This window comes from Perna viridis, chromosome 10, assembly GCF_037379345.1.
Source record: "Perna viridis isolate PV_CMFRI_1.1 ecotype Kerala chromosome 10, ASM3737934v1, whole genome shotgun sequence".
In the NCBI taxonomy this organism is placed as follows: domain Eukaryota; kingdom Metazoa; phylum Mollusca; class Bivalvia; order Mytilida; family Mytilidae; genus Perna; species Perna viridis.
The window spans coordinates 6506628-6519194 of record NC_142454.1 but is presented as its reverse complement, the minus strand read 5'-3'; the positions used below and the strand labels follow the sequence as shown (position 1 = coordinate 6519194).

The 12567-nt window shown below is 33.0% G+C and overlaps 1 protein-coding gene across 6 annotated transcripts in view; it reads right to left on the bottom strand.

Moving 5' to 3' along the window:
* The window catches only part of LOC148604305 (phosphoribosylformylglycinamidine synthase-like), an 83247-nt gene that overhangs the window by 68535 nt on the left and 2145 nt on the right, over positions 1 to 12567 (bottom strand). For 5 of the 6 annotated variants that reach the window (XM_088547970.1, XM_088547976.1, XM_088547972.1 and 2 more), the window contains exons 4-7: positions 12229 to 12527; positions 8959 to 9067; positions 4034 to 4174; positions 2341 to 2465 (exon numbers count right to left, since the gene is read on the bottom strand). In XM_088547970.1, coding sequence (XP_088404096.1) covers positions 2341 to 2465; positions 4034 to 4174; positions 8959 to 9067; positions 12229 to 12527 — 674 coding nt within the window. Of the gene's footprint in view, positions 1 to 2340; positions 2466 to 4033; positions 4175 to 5512; positions 5975 to 8958; positions 9068 to 12228; positions 12528 to 12567 lie in introns of those variants that run through there. The other variant, XM_088547975.1, reaches the window with a different exon arrangement.

Sequence of the window (12567 nt, the reverse complement as noted above, 5' to 3'; positions counted from 1 at the left end):
GGTTGTAACCAAATTAATAAATCAGGTTATGATAAAAAATGAAATTTTCTTTTTCTCAGATATAGTCAAGTACGATCTAGGCGACAACATATATCATAAAATTTGTAGTTTTTATACATGTATAAAGAACGGGTAGCATTTATTGTAGCTTACCCATCAATACTCTCTACATGTATGTTGTTTTCAATGGTTTATTCAAATTAGACAGATTGTTTTAACTAATTATTGTGCATATTTTGAAACCTTCGTATATGTTATCATCAATATGGAATTTACTTGCATAATTTAAAATAATACATCCACACACTTTTAAAATCATCAGCCACGTGCTCTAATTTACCCTTTCAATATTCAGTTATGCATGAAATTTAAAGTCTGTGTGCCTCAGATAATGGTCAATTATTGATACTTTCCGATCTATTACTTAATTTGTTTATATATGTTCCTCGATCAGTTCATATAATTAAGTAGCTGTCTTTGTAAGAATCATGCAAAATCTGAAAAATGTGATCCACCTCAAAAAAGGCTACATATTTTTATTTCTGTAATTAAGTTGTTTTATGGTTGTATATTATGAAATGTGTAATTATTCATTCTGATCTGTCTGCTCTTAGGAGATAATCAACATTGAAAATCCAGTAGATTCTATTGTATTTGAGTGTCATTAACAGAGTTATCTCCCTTAATTTTTAAATCTACAGTGCATTCTGTATAATTTTTATCTCCTATGAGCATGGGTTACAAGAAAAACCAAATGAAAAATTTCTGTGTACTAAAGCATTTTAAGCAAAATATCAAAAATAAAAATATGTAGGCTTTCCATCCATGTATCACATTTTGCACGATTCTTAGCTGGAGTGCTACTTAATAGAGCGTTTGGTTGATTAGTGATACAGTATTTTTAAAAGTAGGATAGCCATACAAAAAAGCAAAGAAATATATTTAGATTCTTCTGTGTACAAAAAGAAACATTAAGAAAACAGAGTATATCAACTCACATATATTCCCTGGATATGAGAGGTGTAAAAACAGGGAACCCTTTTTTCAGCTACCCCGGGCTGTAAGGGGATTTCCATGTATGGCAGGAATTGTTAATAAATTTATGTATTTAAAATAAAAAAGGGGGTTTTAATCTGTCTTGGTCAAATCAGTAACAAGATGGAAGGTTCTTAACCTGTCTTGGTCAAATCAGTAACAAGATGGAAGGTCCTTAACCAGCATTGGTCAAATCAATTGCAAGATGAATGGTCTTAATCTGCCTTAGTCAAATTAGTAACACGACAGAAGGTCCTTAACCTGTCTTGGACAAATCAGTAACACGACAGAAGGTCCTTAACCTGTCTTGGACAAATCAGTAACACGACAGAAGGTCCTTAACCTGTCTTGGACAAATCAGTAACAAGATGGAAGGCCCTTAACCTGCATAACTCTAACCATTCATACCAATACTAAACAAGAAAAAATGTGGGTAAAGCTGACTAAGGGAATGTAAATGCTCCCCATCAAAATATCAATATGGTGGTCAAACAGTAAGTTGATGTTGCTAAAATTGCGTAAAACCACAAAAAAAAAATGCTTATATGAAGCTTTTATCGAAATTGGCTGTGACAATTTATGTAGAGATGAAAAAAGTTGTGGATAGACAGACAGACAGCATGATCTCTATATACCTCGCACCTACATGTAAATGACAGGTGAAGAGATAATAATAATAGACTTATTGTTCTGAATACTGAACAGTTATCCAGGCTAATTTCACACCTGGGTGCTCACGCTTGACATGTTTACGATCTTTGGGTTTCAATATCAGAGCAATTGACACAAAATTAAATAAAACGCCAATTATAAAATACACTTCAATAAAAATACTAACGAACTTAACGATATCATTAAAATACTAAGGATCTTAACGATATCATTAAAATACTAACGAACTTAACAATATCATTTTAAGTTACTTTAAGTTACTTCTGCTGACACCTACATTATGTATACATTGATAACCAAAGATGCTGTCTGACCCTTGACATCTTTATTTTTTGTTTTTTTGTTTTGATGATTGTAGTCAAAATTCGACGATTCAAATTATACTCCAAATTGGCTTATAGATCGAAAAATACAAAATTTTTCCAGTGTTAACCATATTTTTGGCTTAGGCCCAACAAAACTGACAAAAAAAATTGTAACTCCCTTTGTACTTCCAACCTAAATCTTTGAATTCAATTGTGTCACATAGAATATTTTCTGGCTTGAGTAATTTTTTAAGTTTTGTGGCTGCATGTGTCATAAAATTGTTTAACAACCACAAAAAAAAGGTCATGTCATTTTAAAAAATTGTACCAGTAGGAAAGTTGTGGGTTTCTGCAGTAAATATAATGTGTCGCTTAACATCTTTCTCCTCCATTTTACTTGGTTCAGTCAGATTGGTGGGCTGTAGAACAGTCACATCAAAACCTTCAATAGCACTGAAATTAGTAACAAAAAAAAGTACTGATTACTTCATGTGAATGCAAATTCAAAACACTATCTCACTTGTATGTTACATAACTTCACATTTAAACTGTTATCAAAGACATATTTCTTGCCTGTCACACATAGTCACTGTTATTTATATTTGACAGTGACTGCAGGGGCATGAAACAGATAAGGAAGCGTAGTGTAATGCTGCTAACACTATACACCATTGACTTAGAAATATAGAGTCTACAACAATAAGGATTTGATTATGTAATTTCTCACATTGAGTGAAATAAATTTTATAGTTTTGATCGCGAGGCTTGCCGAGCTATTCAAACTATAAAATTTATTTCACAAGATGTGAGAAATTCATATTCAACAAGCTTTGAGTGTAGATTCTGTTCCTCAAATGCCCTAAAAACATCAAAAATACCCAAAAATGAAAAGCGTGTGAAACATTACTATTTCAATTCTTAGGAAACATGTTGACGTCACACAAACACAAACATTCCAAACAAAAGAAACCAGACTATTTCAAAGGTTTTTTCACTTCAAATCCCTTCATAATTCTTATTTAAGGTAAGAAAACACCAAAATTATTTCATTTAACTGAAAAATAACTACAATGGCAATTGAGGCGATTCAAAATGGAGTCCAAGACAATCAATTTCTAAGCCAATCAAGCTCTGAGAACAAAAAATACACTAGTGATGAGAACATCTTTTTCCACACCAGTCAAGCAGTATGATAATTGAAGCAAAATTCAAGAACAAGTGTTAAACTGGTGTATATATCAATAGACAATGACTATTGGGAAGGATGGGAGTACTGCATGCCAGAAATATGGACAACTAATGCAACTGTATACCAAATGTGATTGACCTAACACAAGTGGTTCATGTATTACTAACATAATCAGAAACTAAACATCAAAATCTTAACAAGTCAATAGAACGTGACTGCAGGGGCATATGTATGCCTCAGATATGAAACTGTGATGCACTGATGCTGATGTAAATTCAAAGCAAATATGATTGACCTAACACAAGTGATGAAACTATCAAGTAATATTTATGTAATACATGTATTATCATCATACATCATGTAAACAGAAAATTTAAGATTTAAACTTCAATGTTGATGTCAATGCCAGAAAAGCAATACCATAGTCTTGCCTTCAGAAGTATTTGTCTAAGGTATGACATAAACAAATATCTAAACAGTTACAATGAATTAACATTAACAAGCATCATCATATAGATAGCAATAAATCATCGAATGTCGCATGTGAAATACAAGGTACATTCTGTAATTTCACTCTCAGACTTTCTCTCACAAAACATTACAATGCGTATGTTCATATTTGAGGTTACTGACAATCTGAAATATTTATCTCCAAATCACAAAATTTTAAGTTTGAAAATAGCTAAAAATTTGTCAGAAAATAGAATAATCAATCATATTTTGTAAATAAAATAAAAATCAATTGTGAACAAGTTTCACACATGTATTAAATCTAGGCAATCTTCAAAATTTGTGATCATGTTTTGGTTATTTACCATGATGTTCATATTACCTGCTGTTGTCAGAGAATTTAATGATATTGTTTTTATTTGAATGTTCCTGTGTTGACATAATCATCTTGAACAAAGATTCTGGGAATTCCTCACCATCTACAACCAATCGCCCACGGAAAAACCAATGTCTACTGTGTTCGCTGTAAAATACAAATACTATGTGCATGAATGAAAATCAATTCAAAATTCCTAACCTCATAACAGGAGAAAAACCAAACCCAAAATTCTTCAAAGGTTTGAAGAAAATCTATTGGATGGTTAAGGAAGACATGTACTTAAATTCTCTAGAACAGAATAAAAACCCAGAGTTATCTTCCATTTAAGCATCCAGTAAAAATTATATCTTACTCCATGCAAGCCTATGTATGTTATGAAAATTTCCTATACAGCTTAATCAAATTCCATTTAATGGTTTAGAAGGCACCACCCATGTGGAAGATTCCACAATGGACAAATGTAAGTTGAAACTTAGTCTAGTAAAGGCAGCCTAAACAACAATGAAATGCATTGTAGACCAAAGCTTGATACAACTGCAATGACTGAACTCTACTTTAACTTGCTACCGGCCTGAATTTGAGTTGTGATTAAGTAATAGTATATGATTCTGACCAGAATGAACACCATCAAAGACCCTATGAATTTGCAATTACACACAAGAAAAAAGCAATACATTCAAAAGTAAGAAAATGCTAATAGTGACCTCATAATTCTTATAAGATGAGGTGGTTAAGACCTTAAATTAATAGTGTTCATTCCATACTGCACCCTTGTGGGTGCTGCAGGCACACAGTATCTCTGAATTTCCAGGGTTTTTTTTTTCAGTTCCATGTCTAGACACATTTCCGTTATTTAAAGCTCCAATGAGCTTTGACTTTTGTAGTCAAATCAAATCTTTTTGGGTCAAAACAACTTAGGTAAACTGTTGGGGGTGCCACAGGGGACACATTCTTTTCCCCTGAAACTGTGAACAGCAGCCAATAAATTACAAATGATCCAACTAACTGGAAACAAATGGACACACCCAGCAAGCAAAAGAACTTGAGTAAAATGGAAAACTGAATGTCTGTGGGCCTGAGTGGGATCTTGAAGGTGGGATATGATCCCGATAAGAACAAAAAGATTCTAAGTGGAGCTGCAACAACAAAATGAATGCCAATTGCCATAATAAAATAACAACATATACTATTTTTTTTTATTATTCATTTGATATTCGCATTCATTTCAGACCTAGAATTAAAACTATATAGTGTGTACATGTATTAACCAGAGGTTTACTTATTTGTATGTTGAATCCCTCCTGTTATCTAAAATTGACCCCCAATCATATTGCCATATTGGCCCCCTTGTTTCTGAAAATGACCTCCTTTTACCTTCAAGGGGCTACGAGCCCCATTTTACAATTTTCTGTAATGAACACTGTAATAGAAACCTTCCTATTGTACAAATGAACCTGTAAATAGTTACATAAAGATACATACTTAGAGTTCTCAAGATTTTGAACCACTTATAACCAGGAAATGCCACCCCCTCTTTCGGCCTTTAGTTCCTTCATAGTTATTCCGAGCCTGACTGGTGCTGTGGAACCTTGAAATTCAGTTCCATAGAGATCCATACACATGTACTAATGTTATAATGGACTACAAAATGCTTGCTTCCCCTATTTCTATATGAAATTTATCAAAATGATCTATCTGTGGTACGTAAACTTGGGATACAACTTCATAAATTCCATCTACTTTTACTTATGCTTAAGTTGGGAAACCAGAAAAGTGTTTTTTTTTTTACAGCCAAATACAAAATGTCAATAAACTGTCTATTTGACCAAAATTATCTGACAAACAGAATAACATCAAGTTTGAATGTCAAGATGTACCAGTATATCCCAAACTAATCAAATTCAAATGTCTCAATGCAATGGTATATCCCACCCTCATCAAGTAAAAATGTCTAGATCATAGGTCCGGAAACGTTAAAAAATGGCGGTCATTGACCGACAAATTTTGCAACTGTCCGACGACCATTTTCCAATATCAGACATAAAAAATTGTCAACTCTTATAAATTTCAGTCTGTGTGGTTTTATTAATGTATAAACATCTTGTCTACCCGTCTCTTAATTGTTTATTGGAAACTTAACAGGTGTGTGTCAATTTTAGCCGCTGTGCAACCACCTACGACTGTGATTTACCTGTAACTGATTAGTTGAATGCATAATTGAATGAACAGTACACTTGCAGCCCCATTGCGTAAACGATTTAATTGAAGTGACTCGGACAATATTCATTCATTTATTACTTGATTTATTAAGAAAAAGATTGAGATGTCCATCGATCATTTTACCGCCGACCTTTCAGTTGTAACAAAAGCACATATGGTGCTGAAACTACAAATCAGTCATAGTTGGTAATTATTAATTTGCCGATTGAATCTTTTTATCACAGAAGTCAACTGCCCATTTACATCAATATGCAGAACGTATAAGAGATTTTCTTTTTTATATAATCACCTTTTTTTCATCACTCGGAAGTTTTTGGCAGTTTGCCGATGTGATGAAAAAGTCCAAGATATATGACGTTTTGTTTACATGTTGAAACGTCCATGTGTGGTCGAAACCGAACTTGTTCAGATATTTTATAAAAGACAGAGTATGAAATGAAATAACACTAATTCCAATATTTATCTTAAAATAACTATATGTACATGAACAAGTTTTTTTTTCTTAAAAAGTTTTCCAATCTGAGCTAGAATGACACAAACGTCTGCTGAAGTTTGATGAAATGTCCAGCATGGGCCATGAAAATTTCCAAACCCTTGGTCTAGATGTACAGTATACCCTACCATCATAAAGTAAGATTGTCTAGATGTACTGGTATATATTGACCTCTTCAAATTCGAATGTCTAGATCAGTGTCCTAGCTAGGGCAAAATGGAGGGGGCTATGCCCCACCCCTATCACCCACGTACCCCTCTGCCCCTATTGAGTGCCCATTTAAAATGATCTAAATGGTCCTTTAAGATTTCCACTCTTGTTAATGAATTACCCAAAGCCAATTAAGAAGTGTCACCTTCCTTAACTACATCCTGTCATAATTAACCCTCAGGTAAACCTCTGGTAATTATCCGTGATCAATCAGCTGACCAGGGTTATCAGATAATGCTTGACAAGTAGAAAATGAATCCAGATTAGATCTATAACAATTTTAGACAGCCAATCATTGGTTAATACTTAATTTCTACTGCACAATTAATTTTACAAATATTTTCAAGTTAACAGGTCTTAATATTATAGAACTACTGGTGTAAACAATTGCATGTTACACATGCTTGTTTATTCAAAATGTCAAGTTACCTCCCTTATAATTTCAGTATTTTTTTAAAATTGTCTATACCTTCAACAGTAAATGACATATTCCATAAATTGTACTTGCAGTAGTTATAGGAAATGATATTCCTTCTACTTACATAAGATTTTGATATTTAATTAAAGCAATATTGAATATTTGTAACATTTCATGCAACAATTCACCTCATGGTGTGTCAGTAATTCAGTAATGTAAAGAATCACTTGCCCTTATCACTACCATGGTTAACATGCTGGCTCCCTGCAAAACACTGACAAAAATCATCAAGATGAAAAAAGACATAATTTTGTCTACTCAACAACCTGATCATGTAGAAACTGAATTTGCAACTCTTTCATGGGGTAAATAAGGCTTCAGTAATACATTTTCAGCTCATTCACCTCTATATACGTGCGAGTAATACAAGATATATCTGTTCTCTGAAAGCACGTGGTCATCTGAGAAAGATCTTTCAATACAATAAGGGTGTCATGCATATATTAATCATGCAGTCAAATTTACTCAGTTTGCAAATTATGATGCGACCCTCATTTTCAAATGTTGGCAGGTAAGCAATAAGAACACAAATTACTGAATTAACACTAACATAAAAAATCAATGTCTAAGTGTTAAAGTGCCCTCTTCCCTGCGCCCCTCTACTTTCAAATACTAGCTAGAACACTGTAGATGTACCGGTATATCCCATCATCATCAAGATTGAATGTCTGAATGTACCAGTATATGCTATCCTCATCAAATTTGAATGTCTAGATGTACCAGTATATCATGCCCTCATCAAGCAGGAATGTCTGTATGTACCAATATATGCCATCCTCATCAAATTTGAATGTCTAGATGTACCAGTATATCATGCCCTCATCAAGTAGGAATGTCTGTATGTACCAGTATATGCCATCCTCATCAAATTTGAATGTCTAGATGTACCAGTATATCATGCCCTCATCAAGTAGGAATGTCTAGATTTAATGGTATATCTCACCATTGTTAAGTTTGAATGTCAAGATCTACCAGTATATCCCACCCTCATCAAGTTTAAATGTCTAGATGTACTGGTATATCACGACCGCTTCAAATTTTAATGTCTAGATGTACCAGTATATCCCACCCTAATCAAGTTAGAATGTCTAGATGTACCAGTATATCCATCCTTCATCAAGTTTGAATGTCTAGATGTAATGGTATATCCCACCCTATAGAACTTAATGCGATATTTTCTGCCCCCACTTACAAACTACCTTTAATTAATAACCACTGTATATTGATTCGTCTACAACGGTCCATAAAATTTTGATTGATAGATTCCATACATGCCAACTTTTGAAAAAGTTCATGGGGGTTTTAGGATTGAAATACATGTAGTCATCAGCAACCAAGAAATCCATTTCAGGGGCCATCAAATTCAGGCAAGAATTTTTTTTTGGGCTTTTCTTATGATAAAACAAGTCTAATGCATCACTTATATTAATATTGAATTGTAAGTTGAGATCAATATTACTCTTTGTATACTTAAATTTGGATCCCTCAAAGGAGAGGCGGAATAGTCAGCAGTTATGAGATTTATACCTGTTAGACTGGGCTAAATCAAAACACTCAATATTTGTTGGGTTCCTCTTTATTGTTTCCTTAAACAGCTTGGTGTAATAATCAAGGTCCCAACTGTCAAATGCTAAACCTAAAAAAAAAAAATTCATTTAACAAAAAGCCATGTTCAATGTTTAGTGATCCGAAATCTAGACTACTGTGCTGAACTGCAAAAACTGTCAGCTGTAAAACCATCAATGTATATTTAAGTCGCAAATGATTAGCGACTTCTCACACTTTTGTATTTCATTTTGGTGTGTGAAACACATGTACCACAATATTCAGGAGATTGCAAACAGATAATAACCTTTTATGTTCAAATGCACTGATGCACTTAAATGGACTTCGATATACTTACCAGAAAATATATTAATTATTCACATATTTGCATTGCTGTATATGTAAATCAACAGTTTATTAAACATGGCCTGTTCTATGGTTCTATTCATGTCACTTCAGTGAAGGTCAGAAAAACCCTGTTCATAAGAAGGGTTTGCTACAAAAAAATACCTATGGCAGATCCAGGGGGTTAAGGGGATCTAGGGCAAAATGAGTAAGCAATAGCCTGGAACCTCCACCCTTGAATGCACATTGTAGAACTATGCGAATGGAATCATTTAGTAAGTCTTTGATTCATTAATGTGATCAATTGCTTTCATGTTTAGATGTCAGTGAAGTGTTCTTTTCACCAAGTAGAAAGCATATGACTAAATAAGCCATCGACAACCATATTATTTAAATTTATTAATATTTTCACCATTAGCAACTTTGAAGACTTTCAGTCTCTGATTTTTCAACAATGCACCTGTTTCACAGACAATTACTATATTTTTAGTGTAAAAATCAATAAAAAACCAGCGCTTTTTGCAAGCAAATATGTTAAATTGGCATTTAATAAAAAAAATAACACACTACCCCCCCCCCCCCTTAAAAGAGAAAGGGAAATCAACGTAATTATAAATTATTTAATATATCTTGAATTGTTTTGAAAGGTCTTTATCAAACTTCATCTATTTACAAAGCTGCAACAAACACATTAATGAAAGTTATATACAATAACAAATCACCCCTTTACTTATTCAGTCAGTCTAGTTCTATCTAAAATAGTCCCTTATGCCAGCCCTTGAGACAAAACAACTCCATTATTTCTTGAAAAGCCTATTGACCTGGAATCAAGTCAGCTCAAGCCATTCTTAATAGGATATTAATTGGAAAAAGTGAATAACAAAAATATTATCACGAGTGCCGAAGAACGCCTAGATTTTAAGAGTTTGCGGAACTTGTGCTGCGCACGATTTAAATCCTCAATAGTTCTTGGCATGAGTGATCATATTTTGGTTATTCACGATAACCAATTAATTATCCTATTTATTAAACAGATTTTCCTCACAATTTATCGATATTTTCAACATGAATTTTAAATTCTGTAATTGGCAGATTGATATCTATTTTGTCACGTTTTGGCAGGAGAAAGTCCAAGAGTGAAATTACTGAATTTATTTCACAGTGCGAGTTATAGAAATTTATTACAGTGGGAACATTTGATAAAACACTGCTATCTACATAAACATATTTTATAAATAAGGATGTATTGGAAAAAATAGATTTGGCACATGTTGTAACTCTATTGAATTTGTAGGAGACACATCAATGGACAGAGAGATCAATAGAAATCATGTTAGGTGTGAAACCCCCTCAAAGTTTGATACAATCCCTACTATGAAATTTCTATAAATAGTCAACTTCACAGTCACTAGAAGCATTTGCTGAGCAAGGCTCACATTCAATCAGAACTTATTGTTCAAAGGAAAAAGAATGGGAGAAACTATATCCTGCATGAAGATCAGAGGTAAGATTTGTTTAAAATTTTTACCAAGGTTTCAGTGGCATTAAACCTTAAGTGAAAAATATTTTCAAATATTGTCGATTTTTCATTTCTAAATGTTGTCCTTAGGTATAAGTTGCATGCCACAATCTTGTATAATGCTATGTTTAGCCACTCATCCAAAATAAGTTTGAATTCAATGCTATATATTCACAGCCAAATTGTGTGATGCCCAGCAACAAGCAGCAATTTTAAGTCTTTGAAAAAAAGCTATCCATTAAAGCACACTTATGGTAACATAAGACTTACTTTGTAAGTCAGCAATCTTAATGTATTAAATTTTAAAAACATTTTTGTAGGAGATTCTTTAATCTCAAAGTAAAAGCAATGCACAAGATTGTTTTTTAAACTATCAAAAAAGCCCAAAATTTAGAAATGGTGAGAATTCAAAGATTTCATTAAAAACTGTTACTGACACAGTTCATAAATTGCACTATATGGGTGCATATAAATTATTAGGAGACATCTTCTATCTTTGGGGCTCAAAAACGAAATTTCAGGTCTGAGTTTCAGAATTATATATTAAACACCGGTACTAAATTTAAAACCATATTTATACATCATAAGGTAGCAATCTTTACCATGTAAACAACTCCCTTTATGAATAGACCCGCTCTTGTAAATACAGTCACATGATCAAACTTACAAGCCCTATTGAAAAGTTTTGTTCTTTTTCTGCAGGATGTGACTTTTAAATTTACTGAGATTCTTACTAATATTGACATCTTCCTACACATATCCTTTTTCGTACATAATTGTTGGTAAAACAAAACCAAAAAAAAACAGTTATCTGTTTGGTCAAACTGTGAAATCCTTCTTTCTACACTTTCTTAATCAAAGGTGTAACAGTTTGATAATTTACTTATTGAAGTATCACATTACATAGAAAATGTAACAAAATATTTAAAAGAAATACTTTAAAATTTACTAAGCATCAACAATTAAGATTTAGTTTAAACAATAAACCCATTTTAAATTAAAATTTAATTTATAATAGACACATTTTTACATCAAATGATTTGATCCAATAAAATGAAATTGTGAGTGTTCCAACCTCCAGATTTACTAGTTAATGATAACCTTTACAGCTGGCTTGGTCTTTGCAACAGGGGAATGTAAGGGTATGTTTCTCACAGCTTTAATGAATGATGTCTTAGATTTAAGGTAATCCTGTCTGACTGTGTCATCAAAAATCAAAAACATTTTTGATTTGTCATGCAATACTGCTGTTCTTTTTTTTTTATTGAGAACTGTAATCTTTCTGCTTTTAAGCAACCTGATATTTTTCTGAGATGCTAATCATGTGAACCTATACTTTAGCTTTTTTAAAAAGGCACTGGAACATGTATTCAGTGCTTTGTTCATACCCATTTCTATGTTAGCCTTTTCCAGGGCATCTTGTCCATCTTTCATTACATCCACTTCATAAATAACATCCATCTTCTTCTCAACATAGAAACTGTCCACCGGGTTGATATAACGGCATTCTGTCATTCTATCAAGCAAGACACTCACTAATTGACTCTCGGTCTCATTGACCAATGGGAATGATGAATCCACATTAAGTAAGTATCGAGTTGAGTACTCAATACGATTTACAGTCTTTATCCCAGCAGCTTTACACATGTTTACAGCATTAGTTGAAAAGGGAGTTGTAAAGTTCAAGCTGGAAAGAGGATAACAATGAAGTATGCAAGCCAATATAA